This window comes from Penicillium brevicompactum (genome assembly GCF_028827555.1).
Source record: "Penicillium brevicompactum strain IBT 35665 chromosome Unknown utg000001l_segment0_segment0, whole genome shotgun sequence".
Lineage (NCBI taxonomy): Eukaryota > Fungi > Ascomycota > Eurotiomycetes > Eurotiales > Aspergillaceae > Penicillium > Penicillium brevicompactum.
The window spans coordinates 4556422-4576034 of record NW_026623203.1 but is presented as its reverse complement, the minus strand read 5'-3'; the positions used below and the strand labels follow the sequence as shown (position 1 = coordinate 4576034).

The 19613-nt window shown below is 49.6% G+C and overlaps 8 protein-coding genes across 8 annotated transcripts; 6 read left to right on the top strand and 2 right to left on the bottom strand.

Moving 5' to 3' along the window:
• Positions 1–263: 263 nt before the first annotated feature.
• N7506_001517 (uncharacterized protein) lies at positions 264–1575 on the top strand (the record flags this gene model as incomplete). The annotated part of the gene is made up of 3 exons (XM_056950813.1): positions 264–702; positions 783–1302; positions 1371–1575. Coding segments are annotated over 3 exons (1164 nt in total), but the record flags the coding sequence as incomplete, so codon positions are not given.
• Positions 1576–3207: 1632 nt separating this feature from the next.
• On the top strand, positions 3208–4724 carry N7506_001516 (uncharacterized protein; the record flags this gene model as incomplete). Its single annotated transcript, XM_056950812.1, has 2 exons — positions 3208–4280; positions 4547–4724. 2 exons carry the CDS (start codon positions 3208–3210, stop codon positions 4722–4724), a joined length of 1251 nt encoding a protein of 416 aa, XP_056816727.1.
• Positions 4725–7849: 3125 nt separating this feature from the next.
• Positions 7850–8588, top strand: N7506_001515 (uncharacterized protein; the record flags this gene model as incomplete). The annotated part of the gene is made up of 2 exons (XM_056950811.1): positions 7850–7916; positions 8341–8588. The coding sequence occupies 2 exons, from the start codon at positions 7850–7852 to the stop codon at positions 8586–8588; spliced, it is 315 nt and encodes a 104-aa protein (XP_056816726.1).
• A 2598-nt stretch (positions 8589–11186) lies between these two features.
• Positions 11187–11381, top strand: N7506_001514 (uncharacterized protein; the record flags this gene model as incomplete). Its single annotated transcript, XM_056950810.1, has 1 exon — positions 11187–11381. One exon carries the CDS (start codon positions 11187–11189, stop codon positions 11379–11381), a length of 195 nt encoding a protein of 64 aa, XP_056816725.1.
• A 279-nt stretch (positions 11382–11660) lies between these two features.
• Positions 11661–13434, bottom strand: N7506_001513 (uncharacterized protein; the record flags this gene model as incomplete). The annotated part of the gene is made up of 7 exons (XM_056950809.1): positions 11661–11987; positions 12054–12138; positions 12197–12873; positions 12926–13007; positions 13060–13135; positions 13170–13314; positions 13390–13434. 7 exons carry the CDS (start codon positions 13432–13434, stop codon positions 11661–11663), a joined length of 1437 nt encoding a protein of 478 aa, XP_056816724.1.
• Positions 13435–14141: 707 nt separating this feature from the next.
• Positions 14142–15833, top strand: N7506_001512 (tRNA-ribosyltransferase family protein; the record flags this gene model as incomplete). Its single annotated transcript, XM_056950808.1, has 8 exons — positions 14142–14285; positions 14351–14601; positions 14657–14740; positions 14798–15118; positions 15169–15226; positions 15277–15354; positions 15404–15591; positions 15641–15833. 8 exons carry the CDS (start codon positions 14142–14144, stop codon positions 15831–15833), a joined length of 1317 nt encoding a protein of 438 aa, XP_056816723.1.
• A 240-nt stretch (positions 15834–16073) lies between these two features.
• Positions 16074–17139, bottom strand: N7506_001511 (Inositol monophosphatase; the record flags this gene model as incomplete). Its single annotated transcript, XM_056950807.1, has 2 exons — positions 16074–16542; positions 16691–17139. 2 exons carry the CDS (start codon positions 17137–17139, stop codon positions 16074–16076), a joined length of 918 nt encoding a protein of 305 aa, XP_056816722.1.
• A 1178-nt stretch (positions 17140–18317) lies between these two features.
• N7506_001510 (DUF1774 domain-containing protein) lies at positions 18318–19344 on the top strand (the record flags this gene model as incomplete). The annotated part of the gene is made up of 3 exons (XM_056950806.1): positions 18318–18541; positions 18635–19074; positions 19145–19344. 3 exons carry the CDS (start codon positions 18318–18320, stop codon positions 19342–19344), a joined length of 864 nt encoding a protein of 287 aa, XP_056816721.1.
• Between the last annotated feature and the right edge of the window lie 269 nt (positions 19345–19613).

Sequence of the window (19613 nt, the reverse complement as noted above, 5' to 3'; positions counted from 1 at the left end):
CGCCCTGACTCACAGCCCCGATAAGGCTGTGCCTACTCCGAACTAGTAGTTTGTTCCGGACTAGTCCAGTAGTGAGTGTCAACACGGCAAGCGAGAGATTGAAAGGGTCTCTTGGCTCATTTGATTGGTTTGTCCATTTTGTCCATTTTGACTGGTTTGCACTGTTTGCACTGTTTGTCTCCTTTTGGCTTCGAGAACGCGAGAACGAGATCCTTTGTCAGCCACTTTCCGCCAATCACCGTCTCGCCAGTTGTCCCGTGCAGACGGGGAGTCCAAGACGGGATTCCTTATCTTCCTTGTTCTCTCCTCTTATCCTATCCTTATCCCCCCTCTTCTTCCTTGCTACTTTCGTTCGACTCATCATGGCTATTCATCCCCGTTTGCATCCAGAGGGTGCCGCACACCTCTCCCCCCAACAAGCCCGCGCCATCTCTGCATGGACCGAGCAGCATGCAGCTGCCTCCCTGCAGGATATGACCCTATCGGACTCTGCGCCGCCATCCTCGCCCACTCCCACGCGTTCGGGTCTGCGCGCCACCGCCGGATCGCTGTCAATTCCACTCGAGGATGAACTCCCTAAGCCCATCGAGCCTCGCCCGACCGTCAGTTTCCGGCGCCGAACGCCACTGCGCGAATCCAAGACCCGCGAGACGCTGTTGAAAGGCAAAGACGGGAGCCGGAGGAGACAGCGCTGGGAGAATGGTATGTAGCAGAGTCGGTGAACGCGGCTATTCAATTCCGGTATCTTGTCGCATGTCGCATGCAGATGCTGACCATCTCAGATCGCCTGTTGCACAATCCGTGGGCGGAGCCACCTTCTTCGCAGGACTGGGACGTCACTCCTACCCACACACGTCATAACCCCATGCCGTACTATCTGGCCCCGTTGTGGGATGTGCATTACTCCCATGTCAAGGATCAGCAGTCGTCAATAAAGGCCGCCGAGCGGGCCACCGAGAAGCATCAGGTTCCCAAAGAATTACGGTCAAAGTTGAAGCATGCGCGCGCTGCACGGGGGATGCTGCAGGATCTCGAAGAGGAAGTCCGGACTTTCATCCGGAAGTGGAACGAGAAGGAGCTCCTACTGGAGAAGGAGGGCTTACAGGATGCACCTGAGTATTCGGCTAGCGATGATTCGGAAGATGAGATCGTTTTTGTGGGTCGCAATGGGCAGATGCATGATGCTCCCGAGCGGAAGGAGAGACTCCGCTTGCTTCGTGAGGAGATCAGCTCGCATAGTGAGCGAGACGGTGAGAAGATGGTGCTCGAGACGATGAACGATGATCGCGCCGCTGGGTTTGGGTATGTGATGCTGTTTTGCTTGCGAGAGACTCTTTTTTTTTAATCAACCCCGCTAATCGAATGCGCAGTCGTTGGTTGGTCCACTCCATCGCTTCTTACTACGGGTTGCATACCTGGTCGGTCACCGTTGATGACCGACGAGAAGCTTATGTTGGCTTCCGGCCCCCTGTAGCCGGTAGCCGAGCCGGCCTCGTTTCCCACTCCGTTTGTCAGACTGAGGCATCGATCAAGCCTGGCGAGGACCTCCCTCTGCCTCTCTATACGCAAGTCTAGATTGTTATTAACCTTTCACGCCTAGATTGGACATAATTACTGTTCGGGTACATGTTATGAATATCATGATTATTATAATTCCAGGACCCTCATGGTATTACGTTGGTGGCACAGGTATAGTTCATCGCATGCCAGGTGGCATTAGATACCCGTGGACCCTTTCACAATAGCGGTCAATCAGAAGCGTTTGGTTCTGTACGGAGTCTACGGAGTCTACGGAGAGTTCTCTACAGACATGAAGCAGAGGCCGTGCGCTGAAACCATGTCGTCATGGGCATAAACTTGGATCTGATCACCTTTTCGGAGAGAATGTGGAGTTCATTGGCATGAAGTACCTGAATGGTTTGTGAAGTTTCACGATCATGTGGATAACTGATCATATCTTGACTTTGGACGTACAGTAGTTAGATCCCCAGATGCTGGTGTACTCCGTAGCGTGATCAATCTATTTCCTCCCCGCAGATTGTTTACAATCGGATCGGTCCGCGAGGGTCCACGCCCTTAATTAGAGCACTCTCTACTACTGTTTACTGTTTACTGTTGATTGTTTACTATGCTACCTCGTCAACAGATATTGCAGGTACTCCGTAGTCCTCCGTACTTCACCGCTAAGACCTCCAGCGGCCTGAACCCTGACACAATCCCTCGTGTCCAGACCAAATCCATGCAGGCCCCCCGCTTTCTGACTGGTTCGCGCGTTGGGACCAACACCCAGAGGGGGTCCAGCCACGAATAACACGACACAGCGGCCCTAGTCTCTGAGGGACACATCACACAATTCTAATCCACGCTAGAGGGGGTTTCTCTCGTGAATGATAGGTGGTTGGACGTTTATTCCCGACTCGAAGGTAAAATCCCCTCCAATAAATCATAATGCCCGTGAGGCTTCTGGGACGATGTGTCGCTTTTGCTGTGCCACTTTATTTTTTGCGCGGCCAGCTCGCGTTTCAACCCGTGGGCTTCTGGAAAAATAATGAGGCTTATGTTGGATGGAAAGTGCCCAGGTGGGATTGGGTACAAACAATGACGAGTGGACATTCCCTAGTTCTAAATACTTCGGATACATTGTGACCGTCCAGTTTTCTACATTTCTCTTTTTCTTGTTTCTTATTTCCCTTTTCTTATTCCTCTGATTTTTTCCCACGTCTTTTGTCTCTGGTTTCTGCCCAAGCTGCTACTTCCCCCCCCACTTTCTCTTCTTCTCTCATCTTTTCCATACTTATCTTAAACAGGAAATCCCCCACCCTTGCTGATTTACTCTTTCATTTGGTCTTGGCTATCATATGACTGTGAAACCCCTGATAATAACTCGTGTGGGGATTCCCCTTCGCTATTATCCCTTCAAACCCCACGTCATGGGAATTCAACCCCTCTCGTGAATTATATTTATTGATTTCGGGATCGTTCGGATTATTTCCCCAAACACTTCGGGTACAGTCGTGATATACCTTATTTTATCATCCGGCTTACTGCGTGACCGATCTGACTGTCGACTGATCCTCGTGGCCGACTAATATCCGACTCAGCTCACATTAAGATATCCACGCTCTATTTGACCCGGCCATTGATCTCAAGACGAACGGGAAAGATTCCCCTCTCATCCTATATCCATCATTTAACTTCACATTCACCATGGGCTCCTTAAAATCATGCCAAGATGGCAGTTCCAGTTCAACCGACAGCTCAGCCTCGCGAAGTACAGCAGCGACAATGGATAGCCAGGCATCAAGACAGCGGGATTATGACGCCGTAGTCTCAAAGCAAAAATCTGCACTTCCACCTGCGCAACTATATTCATATGAGCCAGCCCATACAACCAAACCACCCAGACCCCGCTCATCAACATCAACCTACGCCTCAACCACCCACTCAGTGGATCTTCCCCAGCAAGAAGAAGAAGAATGCCACCGACAGCAATACAGCGTCACAGAGCGTGCAGAGTTCTACCCCCTAGACGCAATCCCTTCAACGCCATCATCCTTCGCCCCACTATTCCCTTCATCAAGACGCCTGCTCATCCGCCATGACGACGCAACCGTCGACGGAAACATGAATCTGCGCGTCGACACCCCAGTCCACCTCCGCGACGGCTCCCAGCGCGACATCATCCTCTTCCACCTCCGCATGTACGACCTCCTCACTCGCAAATTCTCCTTCCGTCGCTACTGCCGCGACTCAGGCCGAGAAGTATGTCACTCAGCGCGAAAAGAGGTTGTCTCGGCGCAAGACAGACGGCCTCAGTCACGTCCTTCCTGGAGTACAGTATTCGGTCGAAGACCCGGTTCATCGTCTGGCATGTCTGCGCTTGGCGATTTAAAGAGACAAGACTCGGACTTCTCCTTCCATGAAGATCTAGATAAAGTCAGTGACGAAAGACCGATTCTGGGGGATACGATCCTGTTGGAATTTTCTAATTACGCTCATGTTGAGTTGAGGCGCAGGGGTGGGCCGACTAAGAAATATGAGTTTGAGTATTGGTCTACTAAGTACCAGTGGCGACGGGAGATGCGCAAGGAGGGCGATCTGCAGGAAGTGTCGTATTTCTTGGTCGAGGTCCGTGGTGGCAAGACCATTGCGCATTTGGTACCTGACACGTTGGCACCTCTTGAAGTTGAGGAGGAGGAAAGGAAGGGTGGTTGGGTGCCTCCTTCTTCGATGTGGATCAGTGATCCTGAAGTGTATCGGACAATGCCCGATGTTGCAGAGTAAGTGACCATTCATCCCTTTCCTTTTTTCAGCTGGGATAAGCAAGAGCTTAGCTGGCAATATTTGCTTCTTTCCCCCTCTTTGTTGTCTTTCTTTGCTTTTTTTTGGGGATTCATTGTATGGCACTTTGTCAGAAGCAAGATGGTTCGCGGACAATGCACCACGCATCTTGCAGCCTGCATAACGCGCTAGACGAACCACAAAATACCCCTGCAACTTGGAAACGGGCTTTGAGGCTGATATGTTCTTTTTTGTTCGTACACAGTGTGATTGTTGCGACAGGGATTGTCGCGCTAGTTGACGATTGCATTCGTCGTCGCTGGCATCCTGAGCGTCGCCCTTCTTGGATCTTACCGGCTCAGCATTCGCTGGCTAAGAGTCTGGAACGTATGGGTCCCCGTCATTTGATTAGCCAGGTGCTTCAGCGACGAGGGTCCGCTTGAACTGCTCTAGCGGTGTAGCTCGGCTCCGAAATTTGGTCTGCTGGACTCAGATGCGCCGGGCCTATGATTCGATGAACTGCATATTTGAGGAAAAATGAGTTGGTCCTGCATAATTCTTGACAGGTTTCGTGCGGAGGTTTGACCTTCGTGTTTAATGATCTAACGACATAGGCGATGGCGATTGTTGTTTTGATGACAGGTTTTCTAGGTAACCTTTCTTGTGAATGATTTGTGATTATTTTTTATTCTTTCCGTGTCTTCTATCCTTATTTTGATTCATATTTTCGATTCTTCTCCGCAATACGTCATTTGTTTTAAAAGTCGCCGATACGGCTTGAATCATTCGCCTTGACATATTGACTGGGTTCATACCTATTCGCCACAGAGAGTTTCGGCTGGGCGGGAGTCCGGATCTATCAAGGCCTGGTTCCGGTCGATCTTCTAATACGAATCTGACAGGAAACCCAACCGTGCAGATGAGGGTTCCACTTCATATGACATCTGGAACTAGGGCAGGATCGAGCACTTCATATCACGCATTCTCTTCTGTTAAATTCTCGCTGCGGGTCGAAGTTTAGGCGCTGTATCCTCGGTGTGAGCTTCTGATTTTGACCGCCGGTTCAATTTGCGCCTGAATCGTGCCATGTTTGACCCCTCCGTTTCTATTTTGGCTCTAGTAGTTCGGGTGTACCATGGTTCAAGCTTATTCCTAGCGCTAGCCGTTATGTCAACCATGGTTCACCCTGTGGGGCTTGGTCAGTGCCGTACGCTCGCGGCCTAACGATTCGGTTGACACGAACGTTAGTTCGACCTCGATGTACATCACATGTACCTGCTATGGATCAATGCTAGTGTACCGGGGAAGTGAAGATAATGCAAGTGCTGATCTTAGCGTGTAGGGCCTGATCGATTGGCTCTGAATGAATCTTTTCTCTAGCGCAAGTCACTGCCCAAGCAGCCCTTGCTGGCCTTGGTGCCTTAAGGGAAATAAGGAGGCCAATCCGGTGCCCAGGGTATTATTAGCAGGACCTTATGCTAGCTCAGTTAGCAACATTGTGCCTAAGTACCGCATGTATGTACATTGTTGTGAACTATGCAGGACTCCGTACGGTAGATTAGATTCGGTGCGGGGCAACGAACACCATCTCCCCCTCAGCTTTTTGGCCCATTTAGACGCCCTACCATGAGCTGGCCTAGTCCCCTGTCGAATATGACGAGCATACTCGGCTGTTTCTCTCGAGACGTGTTTCGTGCATACTCGATGTAGCCGCATTACTGAGAACCATGGTTGAGAACATTGTTAACTCTGCATGAATGCCCAACACACTCTCGCTCTGTCAAAGCGAACCGCCCATCCGCTCCGACTGGGACGTTGAGCGAGCTGAGAATGCATCCTCACAGCAACGATGGGCTCTCGATGCATTTCGTCGGTCATGGTTCCATGGTTCAGTGTCTGCACATTCAAGGCGGTTAACCCAACAACGGCACTAGCCGACCAGGCGAAATAAACCGGGGGGCTCTTGGCCGTATTTTTGACCTCTGATCCCTCTGCAGGACACGGCCTCTGACGATTCCTGACGTCTACCATGAGCGCGCTCTCCAACCTCGCCTCGTTTCGTAGTTTCCTTTCTCTCTCTCCCTCTCTCAACCCTGGGCCGACAACAATTGCGCATGCAGGGCGGCCCGGTCTGTGGCTTGGGATGAGCCCAGCACCCCCCCTCCTCGAGTCAAGTAGAAAGTTCAAGCTCAATTCGCTTCTGGAAATGAATGATCTCATTCATCATGATGAGCTGGCAACGCTTTTCTGTTCCAATGCGGCCCAACTCGAGGATTAATTCTAAGTTTTGGGCATTCTGTACTTTCTTGCTTTCTACACTGTAAGATTAAATCAGAAGCCATGACATTGACACTAAAATCAACAGTGATATTGTGCCCACAGGCTCTATTCTTTGGGCAGAGATCACTTTAGATCAACCCCTCATGCGGTACATACCTCAGGGTTGTTCTAGAAGCTCGCCGTTCCGCCGATACGGTTGAAGTCAATGCGCAGCTAATCTGTGTTTGGGGATTGTATTATATCAGATCGCCTTTTTATGTTTCTTTTTTTTCACCCCCTTGGCCTTTTCGCTTAGATTCTCTTACTTCCAAGGTTGCAAAGTACAGCTATGCTCGAGTGAGGCGAGAAAAAGAATGTTACGGAAGAAAAATAAAACATGCAAATCTCAAACCAACGTGGGGTTCTATGAGTTGTTCATTTTTTCATCCAATCCGCTTTCAACCTTCCTCGCAATGGCTGTCATTTATTCTGGAGCCCAGGAGAAAATTAGCCAATATCGTGTTGCCTCTTGTGCCTGTCAATATGGGGCGGGCGATGGTGTGGGAGCTTCCGGTTTGCCCCTCCTTCCTAACCCTTACATACCCTCTAGCGTTTCTTCAAGGGTTGGTTTTTGCTTAGTCGGCGTGCGCCGGGCCGTTCCAGAGTGCAGCCTCAATGATCCGCAGCTGTTTCCCTCAAATGTGGTCCTTGACTGGTGGATAAGGGAGGGGGGAGTATGGCTGACGCTGTGCCATGTACGGCATCAACTTGCATAAGCCCCTCCGTTAGGTTTGACGGTTAGGCTCCTGTTTGATTCCCAGGGGAAGTAATAATTAAAACCGAAAATGAAAATGAAAATTCCAAAAATAAAAAGAATACCTGACAAATATGCAATAGGAAAAAAGGCGATCAGGAAAAAATTAAAAAATTCCTTTAAAAAAAAATGAAAAATGAAAAATTCAGCTCCCCGAGAACGGTTACTTTCTTTTGGCCTTGAAGATATGGCCCACTGTTTATATGACTCCCCGCTCCCCATGCTGTCTTCGTTTGGAAGGATATTCTTATAAGATACCCCTAGAGATTCAAAACCGGTCCAATTGAGCTCGTGTGATCTATTCTTTCTTTATATCTACCACCTGCCTTCGAGGTTGCTCTTTCCTTTTCTCTGCTTGATCTTCATTGTTCTCAATTGAGTTACAAAAGATTATCGAATTCCAACGTCTTTCCCCCCACCTTCAATCCCACTTCAGACCACCTCAATTGCAAAACTGAGACCCAACTACTCAGCTTCACCTTCAGCTTTGCAAAAATGGCTCATGTTCCTAATACCCCAGGAGCTCCTAATGCTCGACCCAGCTGGCAAGACCAGCTTCGAGGTATGCCATTGACAGAGATGGACCGGCTTCAACGGCCGCTCGTATATCAATTTTGTCTGAAGAAGATCTGACTGACAAGCTAAAGACCATTGTAGGATAGCCAAGTTGGGTGAACCTGTCTTCCACATTGTCTCCGATCGGCGAGGTACTTACCCCATTCCCTTCCTTTTCTTCCCCCGTCAATTCCTTCAGTTCCCAGGCTTTCTTTCTGCAAGCTGGATCATTCCATTTTCTGCGGTCTTGCTCTTTCCAACACGCAAACACATAGACACTCGGTATTTGTGCCCCGCTGCCTCTCTCGAGTGTCTCGCCTGTCGGCATTGCAGGAAGGAGTGGAGTCTTGCAGAAAACGAGAATGAAAAATGCCCCCGCCCTCATCAGTCGTACACCGACTTTTAGTCTCCGAGCTTTTGACAGCGGATAGCTAACCGTCTTGATCTTGGGTTCGCAGGAGGCCGCACTGCTTGGTCCAGCACCGTCGTCATCCAAGATCGGACAATTTATGCTCGCTACTGGTATGATGGCCAGTACCTCAACAATGCCAAAGAAGACGCTGCTGAGGTCGCCTTGAAGTCCATGGGCCAGCCGTCTCGGTCCTCCACCGTCTTCCCGAGCCAGATGTGGCAGCAACCACAAACAACCAGCTATGGTCGCGGAACCGGCGGGTTGTGATAATCATCATTTTTCAAATATTTCCTATTAGTCTTGGGCGGCTTTCTCTTCCCTTCTTGTCTTTTTAACAAATTTCTTGGTTCCTGGTTCAGTCTGAACCCCTGCCTTTCAATCCCTGGATGTGTGGTGCTGGGTTTTGGTTTGTTCTCAATCCCTGTGGAGGATACTCGTTCTGTGCGCTGGGCCCACAGTTCTCACAAACCCAGACTTGGCTGTTGCGTTGCGTTGCGTTCTCTCACTTGCATCTTCGCGCATGCAGGAAAAATATCCATCCCCTACACCGCACTCCTTTTCCACCTCTTTCCGTCGTCGACAATCCTTCGAGCCCTGCAGGTGCATGTCTTTCTTCGGCCTTCGACGTTTTCACCGTGTCCAGTTCCTGCAATGTCTGCCCGCGGAGGCTGGCCTGGATTGCAAACCAAGCGTTGTGGGTGTGGTGGGATAGGTTTCGGAATTGGAACAAAAGAAAAACAATATGCACCATCCCTGTCCAGGTGACCGCTTCCCAGTGGAGGTCACTACCTTGTTCCGCACTTGTGGAACTCCAGAGCCGTCGTTGTGACACCGCACCCGAAACTTCGACGGTCCAACACAGCATGGCCAGGGTCTCCATTGACTACATCGGCGGGCTTCATGTGATGCACTCAGAGCTAAACTGGTCTCTGCTTGCGTTGGGCTACCGACTTACGTGTCTTATGCTGGCTGCATTCTGCATTCGCACAGAAACCATACAATATTCTTCCGACAGATTCTTTTTGCTTCTCTCCCCGATTGGGGACCGTACAGGCCGTCTTCATTTTGATTTGCTTTTCCTGCCTTGAGGTCTCGACACGAGATTGGGTGGCCATATGCCACATTATGATTTTGATTTGCTCGGATCAATCTTCTGAGCATATGCATTGCGTCAAGTGACTAACGTTCGATGTTCGAGAACATATGACTTGTCATACCTCGAATGGATCCGAAACTCTTTCATTTACTCTATATGAGTTGGTTGACGGCTCCGTGGCATTTCCGCAGCCTTGGCGCAAGACGGTCACCATTCCTTGCCGGCCGTTGAATCTTGAAGTTAACGGGCAGATATGCGCTTGTGCCACAGCGAATGAGATGCCACTGGCCCGAATTCTCGATCACACCATACAGGAGTGGCAAGTCAAACTCTTGAAGTGACCTCAAGAAGCTCTCAAACAAAGATTGCCTATGAATTTTCGAACCGGCGTGTCGGTTTTCCTCCGCAGTTCGTTTTGGTTTTCTTGGTTTTTTTGTTTTTTTTGCTTGCTCAGCATATTCGTCAGTTGCAATGTATGCGTTATACAGAAGGAGTTATCATGGTTGATTTCTTATCTCCTTAGTTCCTGGGGTTTGTTGTTTTTGGGGGATTCGAGTACGGAACCGGGGTTATTGATTGTGTCGGTATCATAAATGGATGGTATTGGACTTGGGGCTGTAATGTTCGGGATTGAGTCTCACCACGGCGATCTTTTTGTTATTACTATTTGAGTACAGAGTCTCAAATCGACAGGGTACGTTTATCAGTGGATATTGCTCGTGTTTGAATGAATAGTTAAGTTACGGAACTGGCACACCACCTCCCCGATTGGAATCGGGATGAGCCGCTAGATGAGGGCCGTGGTACGGAGTACATGCTACTCTCGTTGGAGGTACTGTTAAAATGCGGGTTCTTGCCGCATTGGCCTCCCGTCTGAAAGTCCACATCCGCGGGTAGGACAGCGTTTGGCCATGTGTCTAGCCAAACATTAATCTCCGACACATTGGAGTTGGGCCGCATTGCGAAAGTTGGTAAGGTTTATTTTCTAAATTCGTTTAGTGTTTTGTGGCTTTTGTATTTTCTTTTTAAGCGAAAAACACTTGTCATAAAAATCCTAAATTGATGTGAACATGATTTTATGCCAAAGTAGACCCGACGTCAGATGTTGGTCTGTGACTTCGGACTGAACCATGGAACGGCGAACTCTAATCACCAGCAACCCTAATTGCCTATTCCAACCTTCCATCATCTCATATTTCTTTTCCTTGCGAGATATTATTTCAGGAATAGTGTTGGTATCCGGTCAAATATTATAGCAGAATATTTGGATCCCTGAATGTAACTTATCGAGCTACACCCAACCGGTGATCGCCAAGATGCCTACTAAAAATGGCAACACCCGCCCCCAAATCAGATATCAACACCGCCCCCGTCAATCAAACCATACTTCCAAGGGTCATGAAGCTCAGCCCTGTTCGGGCGGTGGCTAAGTAAAAAGCTCCGCAATGGCGTTTTCAGCCTCAAGTAGTATTCCTTCAAGGCAGACACTCACCTTTCTAATCGTATCTTCCCTTCATCACCCCTTATATTTGGATTCAACTTCCGATAATCGTTAATCCAATATCAAACGCCTCCAATATACTTTTGTTTGAGCTTATCAGCAAGGAAAAGCACCTTTCTTCAAAGTCACGCCTGGGCACCATTAGTCCAAATCAGCAACCTTGGAAACACAATGTGCTTTGGCCTATCAAGCAGCGGGCAATATAAGTCTCCACCCCCGCGACGGGTATACCGTGACCACAATACCAATACTTGGAGTACGCTCCAAAATGGCCACAGCGCATACAAGAGGCACACAGGTCGCCCACGATACTATAATACCAATGTCAACTCGGTCGGTGCTGGGTCCGCATGGGGTTTCGGATCTGGTGGGAATAGCAATGGTTGTGATGGGGGAGGGTCGGGAGGATCAGGAGGAGATGGTGGTGGTGGTGGAGGAGGATGCTAGTCAGATTGAAGGATAACTCAGTTCATCCATGCAAACGTCAATACAATAAATCCTCAGTGATAAGGATGAAGGCCTACTGCCGATCCCTGCGAGCAAAGTACCCGTGGCCCGATGGAGGCAAGCACCTGAACATGATTGGTAATGGGAAGGAGACTTGGATGTTCCAAGGTTCTACAACGATCATATCATCTCGCCTTTCAACAGATAGGGTGGGCTTGGAATGTTTCAATCTAGTTATTTCTAGGTCCTGGATCGAGGAGCAGCTCTCTGTGGTCCCCTCCCCCATGGTCCATGTCTAGTATGCAAATGCTTTCCCGTCACGGGCTCCCTCTCCGCGAACGTTCCGCCATCTATAATAGAGTCTGAGGAGAATGCAACCAGCAGTCACAAACAATAGCAGAGCTGCATTTGTCCAATGACCTGTGGGATACCCAATCTTTGCCTCGTTGCTCTTATAAATCCATACGCCAACAATCTGGCCAGGAGCGCCAAATGATACGTTCAAAGCGATCGCTAGACCTGCACCTGCTGTTGAGCGGATGTTGGACGATAGCCATCCTAGCAATGGCGGTATGCAAGCAAAGGATCCACTAGCTGCAACAATGAGACATCCGTAGCGGCTCTGTCGATTGGGTTAGACAATTTCACAGTGGTGTTGAAGTTGCGTTTTAAAATCAAGAACACTTACCAGGTAGGAGCTAGCAGGGAGAACGGCAGAAGCCAGGAACCCCATTGCGCCGATGAATGAAAACACAGCCGAGTGCAGACCTCGACTGCAGATATCAAGTCAGTCATACAGCCATTTAAAGGTGAAAAAAGGGAAGGACAAACCTGTTGAAATGGTCCGCGGACCATGCCACAGTTATAGTAACCACATATGCGACTGCATATGGAGGCACAGTCATCAACTGTGCGCGAAGATTAGAGTACCCCAGACCTGAAGTGATAGCCGGAGTGAATAACGACAGACTGGAGAAGGGTGTTGAGATTCCAAAATACACTGCATAATGAGCATACAGTCTCCAATCAGTCAGTGTCTCCTTGGCATCTTTCCAAGACATGGCATGTGCAGAACCCTTGGAGCCCTCCAGCGCCAAACGCTGAGCGGCAAGCTCCTTCTCTTCGATGGTGAGCCAGTTGGCTGTTTCAGGATAATCTGGAAGTAGAAACCAGACCAAAAAGGCGGATGCACATGATGGCGCGCCTTCAATGATGAACAGCCATCTCCATGCAGATAGACCGTGGGCGCCATTCATATGGCCAACTCCGAAGGCAATCGCGCCGCCAAACGCACCGGCTAAGGTTGCTGATGCGAGAATCAAAGCAACCCGTATAGATCTCTCTGAGTTGCGGTACCAGAATGTTAGGTAGTAAACAAATCCCGGGAAAAGACCTGCCTCCATCACTCCAAGTAGGAAGCGCAGCCCTGTGACTTGTGCATAGCTGTGAGCACCCCCGAGACCCATTGTCGTTGCGCCCCATGAGAGCATGAGGAATGCGATCCAGCGCTGAGTGCGATGTTAGTACTTCAGCGGGTATTGTATTTCGGTTTCGACGTACACTAGGTCGAAGCTTTTTCAGAAAATAATTTGAAGGAACTTCAAACAAAGCATACGCAATCAAAAATACCATCAACGCAATTCTGTGCGAAATTAGCATCTTGCGGGCCATTCGAAGGCGCATAATTGACCCACGTGAACTGAAACGAAGTCATGTTGGTCTCCGTTAGCATGTCATTGCCGGTATCTGAGTTGAGAATTTTGGCATTTCCTAGCTTCTGTTAGCTTCAGTTAGGAACAAGGACCAGTGAGCTTGCCAATGTTTGAACGATCAAGATAACATAGGAGGTAGATCGCAGCGCACAAGGGAACGATCCTCAGATCCTGTTTCCGGACCAAGGCCTTCTCCCGCGCTTCAAGGGACGGGTCAAACATATCCGAGCTGTCGGGCTGTCTGAATATCAGTACTCGCGCGCTAGTCATCCCATGAAAGTTAACAAGGGGGATGCCAAGGCTAGTAGATACCTCTGATGAAGCCCGTTCCTCATCCTGCACGTACTTTTCGGCCATGGTGAAAAGAATGAGGCAGAGAGAGAGAGAGTCAAACTGAGGTTGGGAAGGGAAGATCAGGAGAAAGCCAAGTCTTTGTCGAAATGCTTTTTTTTTGCTTTCTCGGCTTTGGCTAGCTTCCCCGGGCTTTGTCCCCCGCACTAATGCCATCGGTAATACCCCGAGCCCTTACCAATATGACATTGGGGTAGTGTCCGATTTCGGGGACCTGTCGTTAGGGTTTGAAGCCCTCAACTACCAAGCGTAGGCCTGGCAACTCAGACTAAAAGTGGTAGTCTTCGAGATAGGTGTGGGGGTTTCCCCGGACCCCCACAGTGACATCTCAGGGACTCCCGATCGGAAACTCCAGAATGCCCTGGCGGTTCTTGCACATCGGGCTCTCTCCCCAGAGCTCTAAAATGTATTAGTTAACATCGCATAGTCGTTTTCTCCCAAAAGGATGGTCATTTTACTTGAATTGAGCCACGTGACAGCGCCGTATTCAATTTTTATAAACAAAATTGCAACACACGCAGCAAATGAGTCTTGTATTTCACTTCGCATTCATTAGCCTTCAACTAGATGGGGTGAAACATGAGAAAGCCACAGAAATCATCGGTCGTGGTGTTGGGGACTGGATGGTTCCATTTAGAGACAAGATGCAAACCAGACAAACACCTTATCAGATAAATTGTTCTTGATCGCATCGCAGACGATCACCCCTCTCCATGTTATGCCACCGTCTCCCAAGACCCTTCGCTAAATTTAACACGGCCCTGTCCGTTTCAGTCGCAACTATGTCCACGACCACCAAGCCCTCCCGCAAGCCCATGCCCTCGGCATTGACATTCGACCGTCACGCCAAATGCTCGGTACGGCCCTCCAAGATCTCCACCAACATACCTATTCCTGACTCATAATGTGACTCCCTCCATAGACAACCAAAGCGCGCGCTAGCACTCTCAAATTACCCCACGGCGATGTCCCACTGCCCATCTTCATGCCCGTCGCGACACAGGCATCCCTCAAAGGCTTGACATATGACCAGCTGCGCGAAACAGGATGCATGCTTTGCCTTAATAATACATACCATCTTGGGCTGAAGCCTGGCCAGGCTGTTTTGGATGCAGTGGGTGGAGCGCACAAGTTACAAAGTTGGGATCGCAATCTCTTGACTGATAGTGGCGGGTATGTGATCTTCCCCGTGCATGGGATATTGTACTAATAGTTGTCGCATTTGAAGTTTCCAAATGGTTTCTCTATTAGAGCTGGCAACTGTTACTGAGGAAGGAGTGCGCTTTCTCAGCCCGCACGATGGCTCGCCTATGTGAGTGACATCGAAACTCCTCATGTCTAATTTCCAAAAGCTGATCTCTGCGAACAGGCTGCTTACCCCCGAACATTCGATCTCTCTTCAAAATTCCATTGGGTCTGATATTATTATGCAATTGGATGATGTGATTGCTACTACCTCGCCAGATCATGCACGTATCAAAGAAGCCACGGATCGCTCTGTGAGATGGCTAGATCGTTGTATTGAGGAACACAAATACCCCGAAAGGCAAAACTTATTTTGCATTATTCAAGGTGGTTTGGATCTTGAATTGAGGAAGCAGTGCTGCGAAGAGATGGTTGCGCGAGATACCCCCGGCATCGCTATTGGCGGTCTTTCTGGTGGCGAGGCGAAAGAGGAATTCTGCAAAGTGTATGTTTATCTGTCTTGTCGAATTCGTGCAAAAGCTGACCATATCAAAGAGTAGATACATGCACCGGACTTTTGCCAGAACACAAACCAAGATACGTCATGGGCGTGGTAAGTGATGCTCGCCTCCTTCTGTTTGCATTCGCTAAACACGAAAATAGGGATACCCGGAAGACATCGTCGTGGCAGTGGCTCTAGGTGCAGATATGTTTGATTGTGTCTGGCCGACACGAACAGCGGTATGAGGGAGCAACCCACCATCTGAGTCTCAATGCTAATATCCCACAGCGCTTCGGAGATGCCATCGTCTCCTCCGGAACCCTCAAACTAAACCACAAATCATACGCTGATGATTTCCGCCCTGTCGAGGAAGGCTGCACCTGTGCTTGCTGCCGTTCACCCGAACAGGGTGGTCTTGGGCTCACCAGGGCGTATATGCACCATATTACTGCCAAGGAGACTGTCGGGGCTCATCTGTAAGTACGATCAGGCTTGTACTCGACTCTCTGTCTGACTCTTTTTTAGTCTTACCATCCATAATGTTCACTATATGTTGAACATGATGAAGAATATCCGACAAGCCATTCTGGATGATCAGTACCCTGCGTTCCTTCGCAAGTTCTTCTCCGACATCTATGGAGGGGACAAGACCAAGTTCCCTGAGTGGGCAGTGGGCGCTCTGCGGGGAGTTGGTGTGGACTTGTTGGCGGATTCATGACGGGATGATCATCAAAAGGTTTGAACAGCGGCTCACGACAGGACATCCATACATCATGACATTCTGATCTCGACTTCATGTATAGAAAGCGTATGCATATATGATATAGCGTTCACGGGCTCCATACTTCGGATGTACATTGCATCTAGAACCGAAAATAACAAAAAGGTCACCTTGCTTGAACCTTGGAATCACACCAACAATATGACTATGTAGGGTATCAAAATCAACAGTTTATAACTACAGTCCGCGCACTTGCTTCACGGCCTCGACTATCCTCCCATGCACCGAGGCTGGACCAACAACCATTCCATGACAGCTTGCCAAAGTTCGTCCCTGCGAACAATCCACCGGTCTCCCCTCGAGATCCGTAACAAGCACACCAAGCTCTTGCACAATAAGCATACCACCAGCATGATCCCAGATCTTCGACCGATAATCATCCGACAGCGGCAATTTTATAAAAGCATTGCACCCACCCTGCACCGCAATCGCCACATACCGCATCTGAGCAGACCACAAATCCACCGGGTTCGGCCACGGACATCCCAATGTCGCCGCCACCCGACCATGAGCCTCGAGATCCTGCGTCTTCGCCGCCCGCGTATCAATAAAGCTCACCCGCGCAGTCTCCGCAACCTGCGGGACCTTTTCAAGCGCACGGGCTGGTAGCAGGGCCCCCCGTGCCCAACGGCCGAATAGTAGCACCCTGCCCCGCAACAGCAGCGAGCATCTGCCCATGACCATCCCGATCAACCGCTTCTTCCGAAACACGCCCCGAGGCTCGCAGATTCGGACATCCCAACACGCCAACTTTCTGAACCCCGTTTTCCACCAGCGATAGGCAAACAACGTACTGCTCGCCGCGGATAAAGGTCGCTGTGCCGTCAACCGGGTCTAGGGTCCAGGTGCGAGAGGTCGGGGTGCATGCGCCCTTGGCTCCGAGATCAATGAGGTCGAGGAGCTCATCGCGGGTCGCGGGCGTGTGGAGCTGGGCTTCGCTGGCTGCGTCGTCCAGGTGCACGGAGGTCGCGAGGTCCCAGGTTCGTTCCAGGAGGGTCGGGTTCGAGCGGAGGGCGGTGGCGTCTTCTTCGCCGACGATGTCGTCTTCCGGGAAGACATTGTGGATTGCGGCGATTATGGAGGCTTGGGCGGCGAAGTCGGCGATTGTTACTGGGGAGTCATCGCTTTTGTCGAGGGCGCCTTTGTCGACGGCGGAGAGGAGTTGTTCGGTTAGGAGGGCTGCTCGCTGGACTGCGAGGCTGGCCAATTGGAGCTCTTTGGCGTAGGGGCTTGGGGTGCTCATGGCGATTGAGGATGGGGATGGTCAATTGGAGGAAGTTGTGCAGATCGTAGGATATTATTTTTTGGAGGGGTATCACGTGCGGTGAATCACCGGTGAGACTCACTACGTCATCGCTAGATTTCGAATCCCACCAAGCGGGTCCGATGTACCTGAACCTGAACCTGAGGATACTCTTGATTCAGTCTTTGATTTCAATGTCAGTCAAGTATTATCAAGCATGAACATACATCTCTACCCGCAGATTGATTTAGGTATGCTGCAAGGCTTTGAAATGACAATATGCCCGTCAAGAGATATACTACGCAGAAAACCCGCCTCCTCCAAGGTTGCACTCTGCCATCAAGGTGTATTCATGGGTGCTTATTGTCCTTACAAACTAAATAGACCCATGGAGTCCTAGTACGTGAGCTAGGAAAGTCCACGAGGTCACCCATTTCCGACGTCCCGAAGTTCAGGCAGCGGTGAAAAGAAGATGTAAGTTTCTATACTTTGCTCGTATAGCATTGACCCCTTGCCCCGCAGGTCCCTGACCTTGGAAGCCGATCATACGATTTACATCCAGAACATATGGAGGTCCTCAACGAAGTGTATAGCTCTCGAGGTCTCAAGTGGGTATAGATATGTTTGTGTTTCATCGATTTGTTCCTATGTAAAGAGAGCGGGTCCCACGTTTCCTTGATTTGCCTTTGTATTTCAAGGAATTTCAAGGTTTTCCAGCTTCATCCCTTCCAATACGTTCGACGTATGAAGACTGCCGTTCTTTTGCTTTTAGTCCTTTTTACAGGGCCGTGCACAATGATCGCCGGAAGTTGCACCATCCGGTACAGTTGGCCGCTTGTAGACCCAACTGTAGACTCAATGCTTCTGCTGTTCACAATTATAATTATATCCATATGATAGTGATATATAATAATTTACCCAGGAACTAAATGATATATTCATACAGTAAAAAAATACAGTATAAAATATACGAAAAGAGTGCAGTCTAGACTTTTCCCCAGACTTCGATAAGATAAGGTTGATGTCATCGACCCTGGAGATTTCCTGTTTCGGCCACCTTTTTTCCATTGGATCATGGTCTGATGACCACTGCGGGGGGGGAACTTGACTTGGTTTGGGATTATAAGACCCCTCCTGCACTCATACACGTACTCCCCTCACCATACATCGAAGCAACCATGGCTTCATTCAATCCCTTCGCCAAGCGCGAAACCCACAGCGCAAGCTCCCTCAACACCTACCGGGTTCTGGTACCCCTCAGCTGGGCACTAGTCGTGATCGTCGGAAGCTACTACTCTCTCCACTCGCCAGACGATACCAAGAAGGGCAAGAAGATCTGGAAGCAGGCAAATAAGCACAACACTCCTTTCAGTCAGAACACTACCGTGACTGGAGTCTACTGGTGAGTTGGGCCCCAATCGCGCATGTATATTCTGTAGACCTCGCTGTGCCTCTTGTGGCGTCAACGACTCCAGATTGCTAATTATAATTATAGGATTCTGCTTTTGCTTTCGCAGATCAGTTATGTCTACCACCTCTTCTCCAAGAACAATGTTCTCGTCGCAGCGGCTGCCAATGTAGCCACTCACTTCATCTTGAACAATCTGTTCCTGTTCGCCTGGATTCTGCTCTGGACTCGGAACCACTTCTGGGGCGCCGAGATTATCCTCATTGCCCATCTCATCAACCAGACTGTGACTTACTGGCGTCACCGCGGCCTGCCGGCTTTCGTGCATCTGCCGGCTGTCGCCGGACCCTACGCATGGACCTTGACGGCGCTGTTCTGGAACGGTGCCGTTGCCGTCCACAGCCACAACCTGCCAGGTCGCATCGTGGCGAACATCTTCATCTGGGTTATCCTCGGAGTCGGCTTGTTTGACATTGTCCTTCGTGAGGATTACATTCTGGGCTACTGTCTCAGTTTCTTAACGCTTTGTAAGTCCATTTCTGCGGCGCTTGTGCTTGTTTCGATATTTTAAGTGACCTTGCTGACATATATATTTAGCGCTGGCTCTGCGGCAATTCGCGATCAAGATTATCGGTCTCCAATGGATCTTCGCCTTTATTGTCTTCGGCGTGTTCTTGGTTGTCTCGCTTTACATCTCGGCGACCAAGTCTACTGGTCGCGACAGTCTCTTCCGTCGCGTTGCGCACCCCGAGTCCGCTGATCGTGAGCGTGAGCCATTGCTCAACGAGGGGGTTTAAAGCGTGTCGTCATGGACCCACTACGCGTCTGCCTAATTTTAGGACCAAAGAATGTGAAGGAGGCAAGGCTCGAAAAACTTGTCAACAATGCTCTCTTGTTTCGGGTTATTTTAGTCCAATGTGGATTTGACAGGGGTCCCCCTATTGGGGCCAAAGATTGGAGTATGCAAGATTAATTATGCGATGGGATATTGAAATTTAAGTACGGAGTTGACAAATGCAAGGAATAGCATAAGATAATAATGCAATTCAATAATTATCACGGAAGA